Source organism: Bos indicus x Bos taurus, chromosome 4 (assembly GCF_003369695.1).
Source record: "Bos indicus x Bos taurus breed Angus x Brahman F1 hybrid chromosome 4, Bos_hybrid_MaternalHap_v2.0, whole genome shotgun sequence".
Taxonomy (NCBI): Eukaryota; Metazoa; Chordata; class Mammalia; order Artiodactyla; family Bovidae; genus Bos; species Bos indicus x Bos taurus.
Window position 1 is genome coordinate 87,614,723 of NC_040079.1, and position 18,916 is coordinate 87,633,638.

At 44.1% G+C, this 18,916-nt stretch overlaps 1 protein-coding gene across 4 annotated transcripts in view; it reads left to right on the forward strand.

Annotated features, from left to right (window-relative positions):
* The first annotated feature begins 5,815 nt into the window (after positions 1–5,815).
* Positions 5,816–18,916, forward strand: part of IGF2BP3 (insulin like growth factor 2 mRNA binding protein 3) — a 144,840-nt gene continuing 131,739 nt past the window's right edge. Inside the window, exons 1-2 of one of the 4 annotated variants that reach the window (XM_027539925.1) lie at positions 5,816–6,580; positions 7,792–7,852. In XM_027539925.1, the coding sequence (XP_027395726.1) occupies positions 6,406–6,580; positions 7,792–7,852 (236 nt within the window). In that variant the 5' untranslated portion in view covers positions 5,816–6,405. Of the gene's footprint in view, positions 6,581–7,791; positions 7,853–8,943; positions 9,028–18,916 lie in introns of those variants that run through there. The other 3 variants (XM_027539924.1, XM_027539923.1, XM_027539926.1) reach the window with 3 other exon arrangements.

The window sequence follows — 18,916 nt, forward strand, 5'->3', positions numbered from 1 at the left end:
TAATAAATGAATATTTTTTTTTAAGTTTCACTCACGTGAAGCAGTAAAACAAGAATATAATTGCAATAAAAGGAATCATATTTATCTACTGCTTTAACAATTATGTTTTAAGTTACCAGATGGATGAAAATTCCAATTCCTGACTTAATAATTGAAAATTTAAAAAAAGAAATAGAGTTCTCTAACCAGAAAAAAGTTTTCTTAAATAAAATATTGGTTATATAAATCTTTGAATTCGAGAAAACATTTGAAAATAGCTCGGGTTTTAGAGTTTTGGTTCGTCCAGATTATTTTGGAACTTTTTTTAACAACTGAAATTTACTGTATCATTTTCAAAATATAAAAATTACACAATATATAAATCAAAATCTAGGGTCATTTTACAAATAATTGTATCTTCATATTTTAAATTTCTTAGCTGTTTAAGATTTATATAAATTATTAGCTCTGTAATCTTCAGTATTTACACTCTAATTTAGTCTCTAAACTTTAATTTCAAGTCAAAGTAAGCCATTTGTAAGTTACTCTGCTTTCTGAGAAATAATTTTACACGAAAACTTCAAAAGTATTAACCACGTTAGTGAAATGTTGTTGAATCATACAAAATGTAAACAAAATGCATTTTAAAAGTTTTTCTTTACTAATAAGTCAGTTTTAAAAATTTGTTTTCAAGAGCTGCTCTTTAAAATATAAATTGCCATGTACAATTTATATTTATATTCCTTCAATTAGATAGTTTTAAGAGACTAAAAGGGAAAAAAAAATACAGAACTAAGTAGTTTTTCCAAATGAACTTTAGAGGATGATGTAACTTGACTACTAGCTAAGAGTTAACAATATAGAAAAAAAATCTGAACCCTCTGATTTCAGCCAATTCTCTCAAAGTTTTAAAATATTTACTAGGTTATTTTCGTTTTACTAGTTTTAAACCAAATCAAGTATTTTGTCAAGACTTACAAAGAACCACAAAATTATCTGTAAACAAATTATTGTTATATTTCTGATACATTTCCTTTTCTTTAAATAAGCAGAGAATTGAAAAGCCTGTTATGGAATTAGATATACCAAACAAATTCATACTTCCCTCTTCTGTAATGATCAGAATTCTGATTTTCAATTTGTTTTCGAGACCAATAGCAACTTATATATAAATTACAAATGTATCGAACACACCACTACCTAGAACACATCACTATTGCTGGTAGCTTTTTCGTTTAATCTAATTAAATACGATCATTCGTTTGTTCTGTGCTTTTCCAAGATAAATTCATATTTATTTTTTCTCACCGTCTCCACCAAACGTCAGTAAAATTAGAACATTTCAGCTACAGAAATCTCTAATCCTTCAAGGTCGGTCTCAGCTCTTTAGTCTTAGGGAAGCTTTAACGAAAACGTGGTCTCCGTAGAGTTGATTTTACCAGGAATTTTTCGTTTGCTTTTTTTGGAGGGGATTGTTTGGTTTTGTGTGAAACAACGCTGTGGACCACAAAGGGGGTTAGGAAATGAGGGGGCGGAATACGTAGATTTCTCTAGAAGCCCCGGAAAAATCAAGCACCTGGAAACGTATTGTTAATTTAACTAAAAAAGACATATAAATTCTAAAACGTCGGTGGAGTCGAGCAGGGAAACGATGTGGCTTCAGTGGCGGAGCAAGGAGCAAACCTACGACCTCCGGACGCTGGACGTTGGGGGAAGGGAAGGGCCTCAGCGGGCACCACGCGGTCACCCCAGGGGCGGAATTCACATGCACAACTATTTTTCATTCTTCCTCAGTTATCTCCCTCTTTTCTCCTTGGGGGTTAGGACTGGACTCACAGTTAAAGGGCAGGAAAAATCAGAGTACTAAGAGGGGAAGCCAATCTCACCCCTCAACAAGAACAAAACCAATAAGAGGGAGCAAAGGGTTATTTTCGCGCCACAAAAGATGGAAATCCAAGGGCGGCTCGGGGGCCAATGAATGGAAACCAGCAAACTGCTTCGGCGGCGGCAGCCGACGGTGATAGGCTCCCTCCATCCACCAATCGGGTGAGAGAAGCCCCCTACCCCCTCCGCAGCCAGGGGCGGCGTCTCTCTCCAAGCCGGCTGCTCTAACTCGGGCTCGGCGAGTCGGCCCCTAGGAGCGCGAAACTCCTCCCCGGAGCCGCGTTTGCGCGCCTAGCGCTCCCCTCTCACTGCCCCGCCCCGCCCCGGCCAGAGGCAGAGGGTTCAGCGACTGCTCCTTGCGATTTTTCTCCGTGGGTACCAAACATCCCCCAGCTCCGATGAGCCCCTCGCACACACTAAACAGGCCGGAAGTGCGGCAGGGTCGCCAAACACGCTGCCAGGTTCGCCCCGGCGGGCAAGGGAAGTGCTCAGGTCGGGTAGTGCGGCGAGGGGGACACAGGCTCCCCTGCCTGGGCCCCCACGTCTAACGCGTTCACGCGGCTTCGCGCGCGGGGACCGAATCCGAGACGCAGCCAGAAGGCGCCTGTCCCACAGCGGGGCTAGGGCGGACGGGTGGTCTAGGGCCTCCGAGGCGAGCAGCGGCCGACGAAGGATCTTCCCGAGTGTGAGCTGCAAGGATCCCGCCCAGTTTCTCCCGGCAGAACCGCAGGGGGAAAGGAAACATCTCTCAGGGCACCATCTTTTATTTTAAATAAAAATCACTGAAGGCATATTCCGAAGAGAGCGAAGAGCCAGGCTGCCGCTAATTATTATGCATCTGGTTTTAACAGATCAGAGTCCAGGAGAGCTGTTCGAAGGAGCAAGAGTATGTTAAAAAATACCTTCTATGAGGCCCAGGCGACGCGGCATTACGTGCCCACCCGCCTTAAGGACTTCGGCTCTGGGCTGGTCTCAGAGGAAGCCGGGAATTAGGGTTAGCAACAAGAATGCCCTCTCCCCCTCCTCTATCTGCTAAGCCGTCGCTCATAACCTGTAGGTACAGCAGTGGTAACCGACCTTCTAAAGACGGCTTTTCTCCTTTAATATTACACTGACCCATAAGAAACATTTTTATTGCCTTCAGGTCAGGAGATCAGGAGGAGGTGCAGCTGTCCAAAGGGTAAATAGGCTGCAGTTGGAAAGCCTCAACCGTATCAGAGCACATACAATGGGTGGGAGTCCTTCGTGGACTCAACATTTACTAGGAGCTGCTGCTGCTTCAGAAAGAACTTGGTGTAGCCTATACACACGGTTAATTTCTTGTGACACTCATTAAGACTGGAAGTTAGATTAACCTTATAATCATTCTTGAAAATCCACCGAAGGTATTTTTACACTTGAAATGTCAGTAAAAAAATACAATTACCCATGGTCTTTTTACTCAGCCATTGATTATATTACTGATTCCTCAAATGCATGGACGAGTCGAAGTGGAGTGGGCTATATTTAACTCCCTTTTTGATGGCTGAACTTACGTAACTCGTGTATGTTTTTAAGGTCCTAGACGGAGTATCCAGTTTGTTATAATAATACACACATTAAGTTCACAAGAGCCCCAGGAACATATTTCATCAAAACTGCACACACTTGTTTTAAATCCCAGCTGTTAGATTTGTTTGATAGTGAAAGACAGGCATGGACTACTATTTATGGAAAATAAACACTTTATCCCATGCTTTAGAAGTAGATATTTTCTTAGGTCTCAGTTTTAGTAAAAGCAAATACAGTCAACAATCCAGAGGGCACCATTCAATTGATTTTTGAAAGCATGCTGAACATATAAAATTGTTTTTATGAAAAATTACTAAAACTTAAATGATCAACAGACTAGTTTATAAAATTTAAAGAAAAGCAAATATTACTAAGTGAATGAAAAGTATATTTCTATAGCTTTTGATCACATGCAACAGGTAAATAAAACTTATAATTTAATATTTACATTTTGAATATGACAAAGAATACATGTGCTTTTTTCTTTCTTGGAATGAAGGTTCTCTTTTCAAAAATATGAAAAGGAAAAATAAGTAAGCTTTTTTAAAAAGTTATAATCATAAATTTAAAATTTCACCACCTAAATGTTCTTTGAAGATACTGCTCATAATACAGTTGTAAACACTGAGGAACATGTTTACACCCTCCATATCATAAAGTAAAAACATTTCACTAAATTAAACATGAATGAAAATATTTGTGAAAGTGAGTTTACGTTTAAAAAGTTGGATTAGCTTGGCAGGAAAGAAAAACCTGTTAGAAAGAACAGTTGCATTTAAAATGGATGATCTGACACCTTCCGGTTTCTTAACACAAAACTGTAAGTTCTTTTTAAAATAAAAAATGTAAATGCTCTTTATATCATACAACCATTCCCACATATTGAAAAAATAATTTTCCATTCATCTTTCAGTTGGAAAACATACATCTTTAAATGCATGGGTTTGACCAAAAGAAATGAACTTTATCAATTATCATAATTACTGATGATATAGTGTAAACAGTATTTTCTCTACTACACATTTTTCTAATAATAAGAGTATTAAGTGATTATAAAGACTGCTTAAATTTCCATCCTATTAATATATATAATTGCAATCATTTAAAAAAAATAAGCATTCTTTTCCATAGAATACCTGTTAAAAATATACCACAAGAATCCTGGTGCAAATGAAGCCTTTGAGTGGAGGACAAAATAAACGACTCTTGGCGATTTCGAAAAGAAACCCAGCACTCATTTCCGTGTTCCTTGTCTCCAGTCCTCATTTCGTTGGCCCTGTAAGGCTCCATCGGGCCCAGACCCTCCCCCACCGCCCACCATTGTACTCGTTACATACAAGGGAAATTATGAACGGTTATAATGGCCAAATGCAGGCAGAAAAGCAGCAGAAAGAGACTCAAGCAATTTTTCAAGTGCAAGTTACCACTTAGGGGTAACGCACAGCGGTGTTCCTGTTTTAAGTGTCCCAAGTTCTCCAACTAAAATTCTTTAAATAAAAGTACCAGCCTACCCCACTCCTCCTCTTCCTCCTCCTCTGGAAACTACAGGAAGAAATGGTTTCCGTTTAAATACCGACTTTTCCCACTTTGACTTTTCTGCTCCGGCCTCCGAGGCCCGGGACGCCCCCATCCCAACGCCAGAAACCTCGGCCCCTGCGCTCCCCTCCCCCACCGGTGGCCAAGCCCGCCCCCGGCCTCATTGATCCCGGAGCCTTTTCTGAATCGCGCAACCAATAGCAAACGCGAAGCCCAAAGCCACCGCGAGCGCAGGCGGAGGCGGAGGAGGTGTCGCCCAGACACCCGCCCAGGACGCCGCGGGCTCCCATCCCCCCACCGGCCTGGCTCGGGGCCGCCCCACTTTGCCGGTGCCCGCGCCAGCAAAGGGTGCATAGGGTGGGGCGCGTCGGCCCGCCTCTCCGGCTCCCTCACACCCCCCCCCCACCCCCTCGCTGCGTTTCCGTCCCCGCCAACCCCTGGAAAGGTGCTCGCGGTTTGCCGAGGTTACACTTCTGTCATCGAAGCCACAAGGCGAGTTCGGAATTGTGACTCTTTGGCTTTGTTTGATTGCCTATTTTTAAAAATCGAGTCTTTAAAACTCGGGTAAATAGAGCTGAGGGATTGCCTAGTTAGCACCCCCACTCCAATCACATTAAAAAAAAAAATCAATATTCCTCCCGCCCCCTTTACCCTCCTGGAGGATCCGCCCCGACCAGATAACCCTTTCTAAACTCTGTGATGACCATCAGCTCCCCTAGCCGCGCTTCCCTCCGCGACCCCGGCTGCGGCTTCTTTAGCATTTTCCGCCCCTCTTTCTCCGCCCCTGCGCAGGGTCCTTCGCTCAATCTCGTTACCCCTCCCCCTCTTCCTCCTCTTGCTAGCTCTTTTTTTTTTTTTTTCCTGCGAAACCCACTGAAATTGAGGCGCTGGGATTCCTCACGTGAGACGTTGATTTGTAGTTTGAACACGTGGCTCATTCAAAAAGCCGGACACTCGGAGCGGATTTTTTCCGCCTCCTGCGCCTTCCTCCCCTCCACCCCTTCTCCCCTCCCTCCTGCCAGTCACCCTTCTGGGTTTTTTTTTTATGGGGAGGCGGCGCTTGCCCTCTCGTAGTGTGATATTTTCACAGTCCGTCGGTCGATGCCAGAGGGTTTGGGGAGGAAAAGACAAAAAGTAGTTTCCCCCCTCCTTCCTCTCCTCCTTTTTCTCGCTAATCCCGCCTCCTCCTCCGAGTTAGGAAGACTCTTGGATGCGTTTGGGTTGTCGCTAGGGTTTTTCTTTTTTCTTTTAATACCTAGAAAAGGAAAAAACAGGAACCTTCGGATCTGATTTTTTTCGCTTCTCGTTCCTGTCCTTGGTTCTTACTGTGTTTGTGTATTTTAACGGCGAGAAGAGGAGGGGAACTCGCCGGATCCATCCATCGCTGTGGGTGGTTTTAATTTTTCGTTTTTCTCCTAATTTTTTTTTTCTTAAAAGCAACAACCACTCTTCACAATGAACAAACTGTATATCGGAAACCTCAGCGAGAACGCCGTCCCCTCGGACCTAGAAAGCGTCTTCAAGGACGCCAAGATCCCGGTGTCGGGACCCTTCCTGGTGAAGACGGGCTACGCGTTCGTGGACTGTCCGGACGACAGCTGGGCCCTCAAGGCCATCGAGGCGCTTTCAGGTGGGCCCCGGGCCGGGCCTGCCGGGGTCGGGCCCGCGGCAGCCCACACCGTACTGTCCGCACCGGGCCCCGGCCTGGGCGGGTGCGGGTGCGCCTGTGGAGAGCAGCCGAGGCCCGGGCGCCCGCACGCGCGGGTCGGGGCCCTTCCCCAAGTCGGGGCGCCTACCCGGCCCCGCGGCTCCCCTCCCCCGCCCGGATCTGCGGGCGAAGGGCGAGCGCGCTGTCCAGAAAACCCCGGCTCGGGCTTGGAGGGGAGCGGGGGCACCGTGCGGCGCCGGGGACCGGGGTTGGGGTGCTGGAGCGGGGAGGGGGGAAGCTCGCCCCGCGCGCCGCCCGGGCCCAGGCGCGTGCTCCAGGCTCCGGCACGCCGGGCCTTGGGGGCCGGGAACGAACGCCCGATTCTCGTTCCTTTCTTACCCTCTGTGTGTGTGTGAGTGTGTATGGGGCGGGGGGGTTCTGGCGGTGGACTCGCTGCCTCCTCTCTCGCCCCCAGAGCTGGGCCGAGGGAGAACTCCAAAGTGGCCTGGACCTCGCTGCCTAGCGAGGCCGCGGGGCTGGTGCCGCGCACGGGCGGCCCCGCGCTCCCCTCGACCCTGGGGGGAGGCGGGCGAGGGCAACCCCCGGGTTCTGGGCTCCATCTTCCCGGGTCTGACGAGCTACAGGGGAGGTGGGCGCGGGCGACCAGGGGTCGCCTGGGAGCCCGTCCCCATGCGAGGCCGGGTTTCGGGCCGCGGCCTCCGGGCTGGTCGGGCGCGCGCGGGGGAAGGATGCGCTCGGGTCCCGCTCAGAGCCGCGTGCCTTTCGGGGTGGCGGACGCCGTCCCTCGCGCGTGGTTCCTCTGGTGCCCAGCTGCGCCTCTGGACGTTCGCTCTCTCGGCGCCTGCCCGGCGGTCCTTAAGCCTTTCCCGCCACTCTCTGCCTGTTCCCGGCGGGCCTGGGCCGAAACCCCCGGGAGAAGGGCCTAGGCGCCCCCAGCTGAGGAAAGCCCACGCAGCCCTTTGCCCCGAGTTTGTCTGCTAGGGTCTCGGGGGACGTGGGCGGGGAAGGCCGAGGGGGGCGGGGAGAGTGTTACCGACCTCTGCCCATTGATTTCTCTTTTCCCACCCGCGCGGGGACGCTTTCTGTCTCGGCCTCGAGCCGCTCGGGGTCTGAGAAGGCCCAGAGAGCCGCTCAACTCGGCCAACTGTCCTGCACCTCTTGTGTGTCCGCAGGTAAAGTGGAACTGCACGGAAAACTCATAGAAGTTGAGCACTCGGTCCCCAAAAGGCAGAGGTGAGCTTGCTTAGCATGTCCTCATTGATTCCCTTCTCGGCCATTGGGAGGAGAGAACACAGCTGAAAACAACTTTTCCACTTATTGGGGTTGCTGTGTGGCTTGGCGTTTCTCGTTTTCTTTTGCATTTATGTTTCTGGCAGGTGTGTGTGTGTGCACACTGCTCTGTAGGAATAGACAGCTCGTCTGTGGCCCTGCCACCGGATTGTTTATACTGGTATTTAAAGTCGCTTAAGGAAGCTCTTTCGGTTAAATGTTCTCCGGCAGAGAACAGGTCAGGTTGGTGCAACAGGAAATCAAGAGTCTCCGAGGGCAGTTTCTGGGCATCCGTGGGAATTGGGAAGCAGTGGGTGACCGCCCCCCCCCTCCCCCCTTAAACCATAGGAGAGGCGAAAGCAGCAGCGGCCGCGCGCGGGTGTGGCGTGCCTTTCCCTTCTCTGTCCCACGGTGGCGGGCAAGAGTCTTGGGGGGCCGTCCGCGCATCTGAGGGGAGAGGAATTTGCCTTTACCCTGGGAGCTCCCCGTGAGGGAACGCCTGGGTTTCTCCTGCCCCAAAGCGCCTTTCAGTTCCTGCAGAGTAAGACGGTTTTCTGCAAACCCGCCTTTGTCTCCCGGCCTCCCCCCTACCCTGCTCCTCAATTTTAAAAATATTTGGCTTGTAGATAAACCACGAAGAGATAGAGAAGGTTGAAGATTGTTGCTTCCTCAACAAGGCGGGGGCGGGGGGGGGGGCGGGGGTTGCACTTTTTGGAAAGCATGTGTAGTGTGTCAGTTTACAAAGCGTTTGGAGACTTTTAATCCCTGGACTATTTTGGAGAAATGGCTCCTTTCTCCCGAGCAGGCCAGATCCCGGCTCTCTAACTCCGGTTGGAAAGGCCCTGCTTCCTCCCAGTGGGTACCGGGGTTGGCCTGTGCCTTGCTGGCTTCTGTCCAGTGGGGTTAGGGTTTCTGCCTTCCCCCATCCCCCACTCCCAACCCTTGACCCAGCGGAAAACTGGAAGTTAATTTCAACTAGAGCAGCCGGAGGGGGAGCAGCATCTGGTTAGGTATTGGTGCGAGTGTGTATGCTGGAGGGCTGAAAGGGTTTGATATGCATTTCCCTGGTGCTTGACTTGGAGAATTGGCTACCCAATAGGTCAATCTTAAGCCTGTTTGTAGATGGAGTTTTCTTCCAGGTAAATAATTTCCACCAACTGTGTTTTTGTTCACGAGCTTGTGGGATTCTTGTGGGTTTATCTTCATGTACTATACTTAATTTTCATTAGGATTAGTTGGGAAGTGATTTAGTTCTAGCTGGGAATTTTGGTAGTGGTCAAATTATTTTATATAGCAGAATGGAATTTTGAAAGCATCTAAAACAATACAGTGTGTAGTGAAAACTCTAAATTGATCTCAGTTTAATATCAGTTGAAAAATTAAAAGAGATAGTCTGAATTGTTTCCTTACTGGAAAAAAATGTAAGCATATTCTGTGAATTCTAATTGGTTTTTGTTTAGCCGCTGTGTCTTATTAATTTTCTTCAACTGTTGAATAAGAAATAGGCAAATAGTTGTGTTGAAGAACTGACATTTTAACATTCAGGAGTTGCTAAATTTAAACTTTAAATGTATTGACCTGCCTGTGAATGCAATTAGTTTGTCTTATTCTCCTGATTTTTCTTCTCTAACCTTGTGTGAGTTTGTTCCTCATGTGTAGGGAATTAAAAACATTGGTAATAGACTGCTTTTATTCTTAAAGGCTTTTGCCCAACCTAAAAACATACTTAGCAGCCTCTTTGTCATAAAGTAACAAGTAACTATTGAAGAAAGCACATAAAGTAAAATGTTTCTAGTGGCAGCAAGTATTAAACTGGAGAAGCTTCCACTGATGAACTTGGTAGATTAAATTTTATAGCTGATTTTCATTAGTCATTGAAATGTTCAGGATTTTGAACCATACAGCGTTACTAGCAAAGTAAATAGGAGTGAGTACATTAGAGACAACTTTTTTTTTTTTTTTTACTGATTTATTAAGAGAGCTGTCAAGGAAGCCCTTTGCTTGTATTGAAGTGGTTAAAACCAATAATGGAGCTTGATTTTTCTGCCCAGGGAGATTTGCTGGAAACCTCTATTACAATTTGGATTTAACTGAACCTTGAAACGGTTTTGCAGTTTTCCTTATCTGGACTGTTCTACTGTCTGAATAGGCTTTGGGAGAGAGCAGAGAAGGCACCTTGGTGATCCACATATCCAGCACCTAGAGGGTGGTCAGGTGGTATTGATGAGAGTGACTTGAATACTGAAGCCCAGTCCTTGCTGGTGAGCCTGCTGGACTTCTGGGTGGAGTTCTTTGTGCTTAGCAGTCATTGCATTCCATCCCATCATGTGGGCATCTGAGGCAGGCACACCCACATGTGCAACAGTGACCTTTATACCTGCTGTGCAAGGCATGTTGGGAGCCCTAGGCTGAAGAATGCTTATGGCAGCACTCTGAGATGGATGAATGGGCTTGTACCAGCTAAATAGGGGAGCAGGCCAATGGGTGAGGTGATGTGATGTGACGCGTGGTAGGCTGGCCAAAATTCTGCCGGGGAGCAGAGGTGGGCGGACCCTTGCTGGAAGGGGCCTTGCAGAGTTTGGTTCAGACCAAGCTTAGTTCCTGATTACTGAAGTCTGAAGGGAATGTGGAAGGAATGTTGCTCTTCTGGATTCAGATACCCCTCAGTTGGGGGAGATTATAGCAGTGCTTCAGTTTGAGATCCTCTGCGTTCAGAATGAAGAGAACATTGCATAGAGTACCTGTGATAGTATTGCACTTTTTGTTCCAAATGTGACAGATACAACACAGGACGACTTGGCTTCACTCTGGAGGTATAAACTTTAAAAAAATTTCCTTCCCTACCCCTGGGGGAAAAGTTGGGTGTGAAAATTGTCGTGGCTTCGGAAGGCCATAGCTGACTTTGGGTTGGAAGAGTCACTGGTGTCTTGTGGGACCTTGTATGTGCCCCTATATATTTATGTAAATAGCACTGATTTCCTTTTGTTATGTTGTGGGCTGTTGGGCATGGGAGAGGGAACAAGAAAGTCGCTGACACTGGGGAACTTAGAGGATGGTGGTTTGTTTCCACTACTTTTAAATTACGAAAATTGTCACATTTTCCAACTTTTTCTAGCTTAAACTTCCTCATGCTTTAGCTGTTAACCTTGATTAGAATTGTATGTAGCCAAAAACATATTTGAATAAAAAATAAAAAATAGTGGGATATTATAGTTAATATTTTTCCAGGAAGGATCTTTTAAAATAAACGGTGGTGCCTAAGCTCAAGTATCTTTGTTTTTTGCTTCCTTGCAATAATTTTTAAAGAAAGGAAATTAAATGGATAACTTATTTCAATATTAGAATCTTGTGTTTAGCATATAAATGGGATAGAGCATGTATAAAAGTTACTGGGGTTTTAAATATATCTTACTTTAAATGGCTACGTAAAAGCTAGTGCTGCATTTTATATAAAAGTGGTTAAGTATAGATGAGGATGGTACCAGGAGTAGCCATATGCCAGTTAACCAGGGCATAAGACCCTGGTGTCTCAGGACATTAAAAGCTGTTTTTAATGGTAAATATTTTAACAGGATATGCCCCAAGGTGTTTTAACAGGAATGCTCCTGGGTTATCAGTGGTGGTCCAGGTGAATCTTGTGCATTAGGGAAATTTCTCACACATTCATAGACGTAAGGTTCTGAATGTTAGGAAACTTTTGTGGCTGGTAAAGGTTATCTTTGCAATGCAGGGTTTAAGATCGGTAATGCATGACTGCTTAAGTGGTTGTAGCCAATGAGATTTTTCTTGATTTCATGTTGTTTTCTCAGTACAGTTTGAGAAAGTTAGGAAGATTTCTTGCTTTTCTTTCTCACTTTATTAGATTTTTTAAAAAAATTTTGATAAGTAGCTTCTGTGTGTCTGTCCGTGATAACAAGGAAGACGTTATGAAAACATGACATGTGCCTGGAGCCAGTGGGAACTGAGAATCTTGGCTTCTGTTTCTGGCTTCCTTTTGATTTGTGGGATGACTTACATTCTCTGTTCATGCCAAACGCCATTATAATAAACTAACAAGGGGCATGCTTTGTTCAGAGTTTTGAGTTCTGCTTGAAATGAGTGAGTTACCAGCTAAGATTTAAAGGTGTATTTTGGAATTACAGAGAGATGGGCTTTCCCCTGTAAGGGGCTTGCATTTCTTTTCTGTAGTATGGCAGCTTAGTTGCTTTTGCACCTGTACCTCATTTGGGCAGTCAGCATGAGGGACACAATCTTCATCATACTTTGAAAGGCTTTTGTGAGTCACACCACTGCAGTTCATGTGTTGTTGTAGGTCTGGGATTCCATATTAAAGTGAAGCTGTTGAGCCACCTTGATGTATATTTTGAAGCAGCTCCATTTTAACATTCTTTAACAGCATTCGGACAGCAACTATTCCAGCAGTAATTTTGATAAGTGTGAATTATCCGTTCAGGAACACTGGTAGTTAGTTGGTTTGGTCTGGGAGGAAAGAGAATCTACTATTTTTAGTGGAGGTTCCTTTATCAGCTGTTGATTCTGATTCAGGCTTGTAGAGTCATAAGACAGGAGGGTGGCAGTGTGGGAGCAATGACCAAGGGATAGAATTGGCATTTTTAGTTAGGATGTCTGCCCCATAAATCTGATGTTTACTAGTGGGCTTTGACTGTGGAGTTTTGTTTGGAAGCTGGTTGCAAACATAGTTTTCAGCACTATATTAAAACTGTGTATTTTATCATGGTCCAAAATTGCTGTTTGGTAAGTGTTCGGTATTGGTAAATACACACAGTTAAAATACCAATATAGTATGTGAATTTTGTTGCCCTGAAGGGGAATCTATAGTACATAAATTATGTGTTTTAGAGAATTATGCCGAGACTATTTAACTTGCTTAAGAAATAGTTTGAAATTAGAGACGTATTATTTGAGGAATCTAGTGTAAGTCTAAGAAACTGCTTGCCCCAGTTCAGGAGACACGAGAGATGTGAGTTAGATCCCTGGGTCAGGAAGATCCCCTGGAGAAGAGTAAGTTGCTGTTGTCTTGAGCCACCAGTTTTCAGGGTATTTTATTGTGCTTCTCTGTGATCATATGGGTCTGCTAGGTGGTTAGTTCTGTTCCACTTGGTATCATTTTGGGTCATTTACTAAGCTGGGCTAAAAGGTCCAAGAAGACTCCACTCACATGTCTGGCCTCTTGGTACTTGTCCAGGTCATCTTTCACCATATGGTATCTTGTTACTCAATAGTGGCCCCTGGCTGGTTACCCCTAGTGAAAGCAGAAACTCCTGGGCCTTTTGAAGGCTAGGTGCAGAATTGGTACTGTATTGCTTTTAATTTCATTCTGTTGATTAAGGCAGGCCATGAGGCCAGCACAGGTTCCAGGGGAATGTGGAAAGAAGTTAATGGTAGAGTCGCATGCATGTTCAGAGAGGAGGAATTGGTGGTTGCAATCTGTGTAGTTCTTCTACAAGTTGAAGGATCCACAAGCATCCCACGTACATTTTGGCTTGAAAATGCTTAGAGCATAAAATATCTGAAAATTGTATTTAGCTCTAGGAATGGGGAGCCAATTGACTTGTAATGTCTTAGCAAGAGAGGATCGTGTTAGCTCAGAGGTGATGAATAGTGGTCAGTCTCGGCTTATTTCTAGGGAACAGCTAGTAGGATTTACTGACGGGTTAAATGAGGGGTGTTTGAAGAGAGAAGGATGACAAGGTTTTTTGGCCAGAACAGTTGGGTGGAAGGGGGGTGCCATTTACCCAAATAGAGGGTATTGTGTGACAAATAGGTTCTTGGGTGGAAATTAGGAGCTTTACTTTTTGGCGTATTATGTTTCTAATTCTTATTAGAAATTTGAAATGATGAAGTTGAGTAGATATTAATAGTTGGATATATTGGTCTGGAGCCCAAGAGAAGGTGGGAAGTACTGGTGAAAAATTAGAGGCTTTGTTAGCTTATGATATTGAAGTCACGGAATTGGACAAGGTCATCAAAGAAATAAGTGTGGAACTCTTGAAAAGAGGGGCTAGCAGAGAAGAGTGAAGGAGGCCAGTGATTAGTGGAAGTCAAGCACAGTAAACTGTTCCTGAGAGAGAAGTGAGGAAAGCCTGTGGAGGAGAGCTTAATCCACTGTGTAGACTATCTCTGAGCGAGTGTGCTTTAGATGGATGAGTAAGTGACTGAGGGCGGTGTTAAGTCTCAGCCTTCTGGCTGTGCTGTGAATAAATGTAGAGTGATTTATGAATTTTGGAGCAACCTGAAATACAGCCTCTCTTCCAGAATTCATGTATTAGGCTCTTTTTTCATTTTTTTTTAATGTTCTGGAAACATCTAGAAGCATATTCTGTTTATAAGTTGCTAGAGATGGAAGAGGCTCGTACATTTAGTAGATCCTCTTCTTGCTCAGTGGACAAGACGTTGAAGACAGTTGACCTACCCTCTGGCATCTGTTTTGACACTTTGGGTGACTGAGCTCGCCTTCTCAAAGACAACCCCTTCTGCTTTTTATTAGTACATATTTGGTTCCAAAACAGTGCAGACAAAGTCCAGTGCTTCATGTGCTTGTCTAAATACTTGATTAAAGACAATGTTGGAAACTAATGGTCACAATATGAATATTATGGGCTAGGTTTAAAATATTTCACTTTGTCATTTTAGTATACTAGAATAAGTAAAACATTCCATGTATTTTATTCATAACAATGAAGTTGTAAGAAATGTAAGAAACCCTTGAAGTACCCTAAATTCCCTCATTTTTGCGTATTAAAAAATCTGGTCCTTGGTAAAGTAGCCGCCTCCTCAAATTATGAATTCCGTCTTTGGCCACAGAAGTCCCCAAAACAAGGTGATGTGTTAGAGTAGTTGGTTTTGAGACAGGTGGCTTGGTGTGAATAACTCTTCTGAAGACTTTCTTTGTCTATGCAAGTCCTTTGATTATAGAATACTGCTTTCAGAATGTGTTAAACGCCTACTGTTTTAAGAGAGGAAAACTAATAAAAATGAAATAGCACAATAGGGTCCCCCCACCCCCAGTGCTATTTGCCATAAGTCCTGGGAGAAGAAGTGACTTGCCCAGGACACTGATTAGTGGAACCCATTTCCAAACTGTGACTCTACCCTGTCTTCATTCCTCCCGTTTAAAGTTGTCAAATCCTCAAAAGTAGCTTACACAGCAGCCTGATCATGTTTGTAGTGGCAAGTCAGAGCAGACACTGTTTCTTGGTGTCTCTGAAGAAAAAAGAAATCTTGTTTGGCTTCTTCGAAGGGTTGATTTTTTTGTCTTGGAAAAGGACAGATACAGCTAGTCTGGATCCGGGCTTACTACAGAGTAAAAATATCCGGACATCCTGTTTTAAGATAGAAAATGAGACTACTTTTTCCGTGAAACTTTTTTTTTTTTTTAAAGCAGCTTCATGTTAGTATAAATGAACGGCATGGAAGTTGGAGGGGGCCTAAGGAGATAAGAGAGTGGAACAGAGGGCGTGAAGAGGTCGGTGCTGTGGCTTTGTCCCAGGCAGGTGGTCGTGGCTCACAGCACGTGTTCCAGATGACAAGGATGTAGAGGTGTCCTGGGTGGAGTGCATGGCGCCTGGTTGTCCCAGTTTGTCACCAAGTTTAGAAGGATCCTGCCTTGGGGGAAACGTCTCTTAAACTTAGAATATTAAAGATTAAGAAAGAGTAGGAGGGAGAAGTCATGCTGAAACCTCTTGATGTAGAGTCTTGATGCCTGCCTCATATCCTCTTGTTGAATAGAAGAGTGTAGCCAGAAGAATGTTACATCTGAGTTTGAATCCCATCTCTGCTTTTTGAATTCACGATGTTAAATGTCTAAGGATGAGGAAATCAAATCTGGGAGGTTAGTGTGGAAAAGAAGCCTTATAGAGCCCTGGGGAGGTGTATAAAGCATCACCCAGTAATCACTCCCATATCAGCTGTTGTGTTTCCCCTTGATGTTGAAATGTGAAGGCTGGATGTATATTATTTGGTGGTAATAACAGAAATAAAAAAATTTTTCCTTCTGTTCTGGGATGAGTGCTCATAAAAGTAGAAATCTTTGGGTGGTGTCTTTTGTGTTTTTATGTTCATTGAGCGTGAATTACTTTTTTTAAAAAGGTATAACCTAGGAATAATAGAGTATATAAATATTAAATAAATATCTTGATAAATTCTTACAAATGTGTACACTTCAATTAATTTGAAAGTATGAATTATGAAAATGTGAAAATACTTTTTCTTTAATCTTCCCCATTCCCATGCATTTCCCAGGTCTTACATTTGGTAACTTAGTATATTATTTTTCAGAAATTCTCCTATGCATGTATCCACAAAACACTTTTTAGTAATCCAATTATACTGGTTTTTTTTTTTGCTTTTACTAAGTAATGTATCCTTAAGAAACTTCAGTGTAGGTACAAATAGTTAACTCTCCTTAAACTAGCAGTTGCATCATTTTGCATAGGAGTGCAACAAATTAAATGTTCTTTTCATAGTGATTTCAGTTGACCATGAGTGTATGTATGTCATAGGACTCTTGGATATTCTTTTTACTTGAATATATTTTTTTTTTACTTGAATATTTTTATAAGGTAAATTCTTAGACTGGAAATTGCTGTCAAAAGACATGCACATTTAAATTTGGAAGTACTCTACTGAAAACACTAAATTTGTCATGTAGAGTAACGCATATATATGGAATCTAGAAAAATGGAATAGAGATAAAGATGTACAGAATGGACTTGTGGACACGGGGACAGAGAGTGGAACAAATTGAGAGAGAAGCATTGACGTCTATATGTTATGAAGTAAAATAGTGGGAAGTTGCTGTATAACACAGGGTGCTCAGCTGGGTGCTTTTTGATGACCTAGATGGTCCGGATGAGGGGGCGTACGGGAGGGGACATATGTTTATGACTGATTCACGGTACTGTACAGCAGAAACCACCACAACATTGTAAAGCAATTATCCTCCAGTTAAAAAATTCAAAACACTACATTTACTGATTGATACGGTTAGTCATAATTTGACAACCAAGGAGCTGTTCGAAATGAGTTGGGTAGAGAGACTATTGGTTAGAGCTCAAGCATGGAGGGCTGTGTCATTTTAGGAACAGCCTTATTCTTTCTACATGGATGTTGTGCTGACTCTGACAAGTCTAGGTCCTGATTCATTTGTGTCCCTTGCATGTAAAAATTAAGTCAGAGCTATAAAGATTAAATTCTGAGAACTGGAACTTCCCTTGCGGTCCAGTGGTTAAGACTCCATGCTTAGGATGCAGGGGGCGTGGATTCAGTCCCTGGTCAAGGAACTAAGATCCCACATGCTGACTGGCATGCTTCCTCCGCCCGTCCCCCGTGCCCTGAAGCCCCAAATCTGCTAACTTAGAGTTTGATTACCTGGGGTTTATGTTCTTTTAGCAACTTTAATTTTGGATCTTACCCCAGAAACTTAACAATATCTTTTTGCAGTCGGAGCTTTACTAAGTAATATTTTGAGGAGAAATTTGATTGAAAATTAGTTTTCAAAACAAAGTTTTACTCCTCTTACCACTTGAGCTAGCCAGGTGAGTACTGGAGAGCTTATTTAAAAGAACCTATGACAATGTTAAAACTGTTGGAGCTGTGACTGAGTTTTTTCTGGTGATCCCCAAATGCTGATTTTTTTTAAAAAAGTCAGCTGTTCTTGCAAAAATGGAGAAGCTCTTGCTTTTCTTTGGAGAGATAAGTGAGGTTGAACATTTTAATTTCTCTATTTTGTGGTCTGTAGTTTACCTATTGCTGCAGTTTTTTGAGTTTCAGAAATGGATTCATTCCTTATGGCTTAATAAAAATTCTTAATTTAACTAGCATAGATGGAGCACCTGTGCTGGTAGACAGCTCCATGCTAGATTTCAGGGGCTAGAAAGAAGAACACATTTCTTTTTCTGAAGAAAAGTATATGGAGTATAGTGACTTGCACTTTGTTCTGCTTCAATTCCTCAGTGATATTTTTGTCTTAACACTAACAGTGGCTTACTGTGCCAATGATCCCAGAGGTGGATTAATATCTCTACAGGTAGAGAAGTTTGTAAATACACCATAGGGTATGTATGGGATACCCCAGAAACATAGGAGGGTCGTTGACCTTAGCTGAGTGCTGGTACAGCCAGCCAGAGAGAGGTTCAGAGAGCAAGACACGTGAAGGCAATTGAAGCTGTGTGCGGTGGGGATGGCAGAGCAGAAGGGAAACAGAAGCCAAGGCATGGAGGTGCGAAATACCCTGGTGTGTGTGGGGGCATGGCAAGCTGTTTGGAATTAGAGAGACCCGAGTATGAGGCAGGATGTTGGTGAAGGCTGAGCCCAGAGGGGCAGCGAGAGCAGCCGGTGTGCTTCAGGAGTTCTGATTCTTTGTGTGTTTAACTTAGGGGCTCACTCACTTCAGTTTATGTCGGTTAACAGATGGTTATTTGGGATCATCTCATGCAAGACTTGATGCTTGGGGTTAATTTTGGGATCTGCTCACCAGAGATTATGTTCAACTGCTTTTACTTTATAAGTGCTTCCTGGAAACAGCTGTTCCCCAAATCATTCCATGGGCGTGGAACTGTTCCCAGCCCTCCAACTGGGATTTGGGTAAATCGTGAGAGGGCTAAGAACGCTATAGTAAGGCTGACTGAGCCTTAGCTGCTTTTTTTTTAAGGTTGAGTGAAGAACCTGCCTCAATGCAGGAAATGTGGATTTGATCCCCAGGTCAGGAAGATTCCCCTCGAAGAGGGCGTGGCAACCCACTCTGGTATTTTTGCCTGGAGAGTCCCATGGACAGAGGAGCCTGGCGGGCTCCAGTCCATGGGGTCACAAAGAGTCAGATATGACTGAAGAGACTTAGCACATGATAGTCATAGTTTTAATCAATGATGATTAAAGCACCTAGTATTTGATTTTTATTATGACATCTCAAATGATGTAATGAACCTTTGGAGAAAAATGAGACCCTTCAATGTGCATGTGCTATTAACTGAGCAGAATTAGAGGCAGCAGTGCACACTGTTGGGAGGA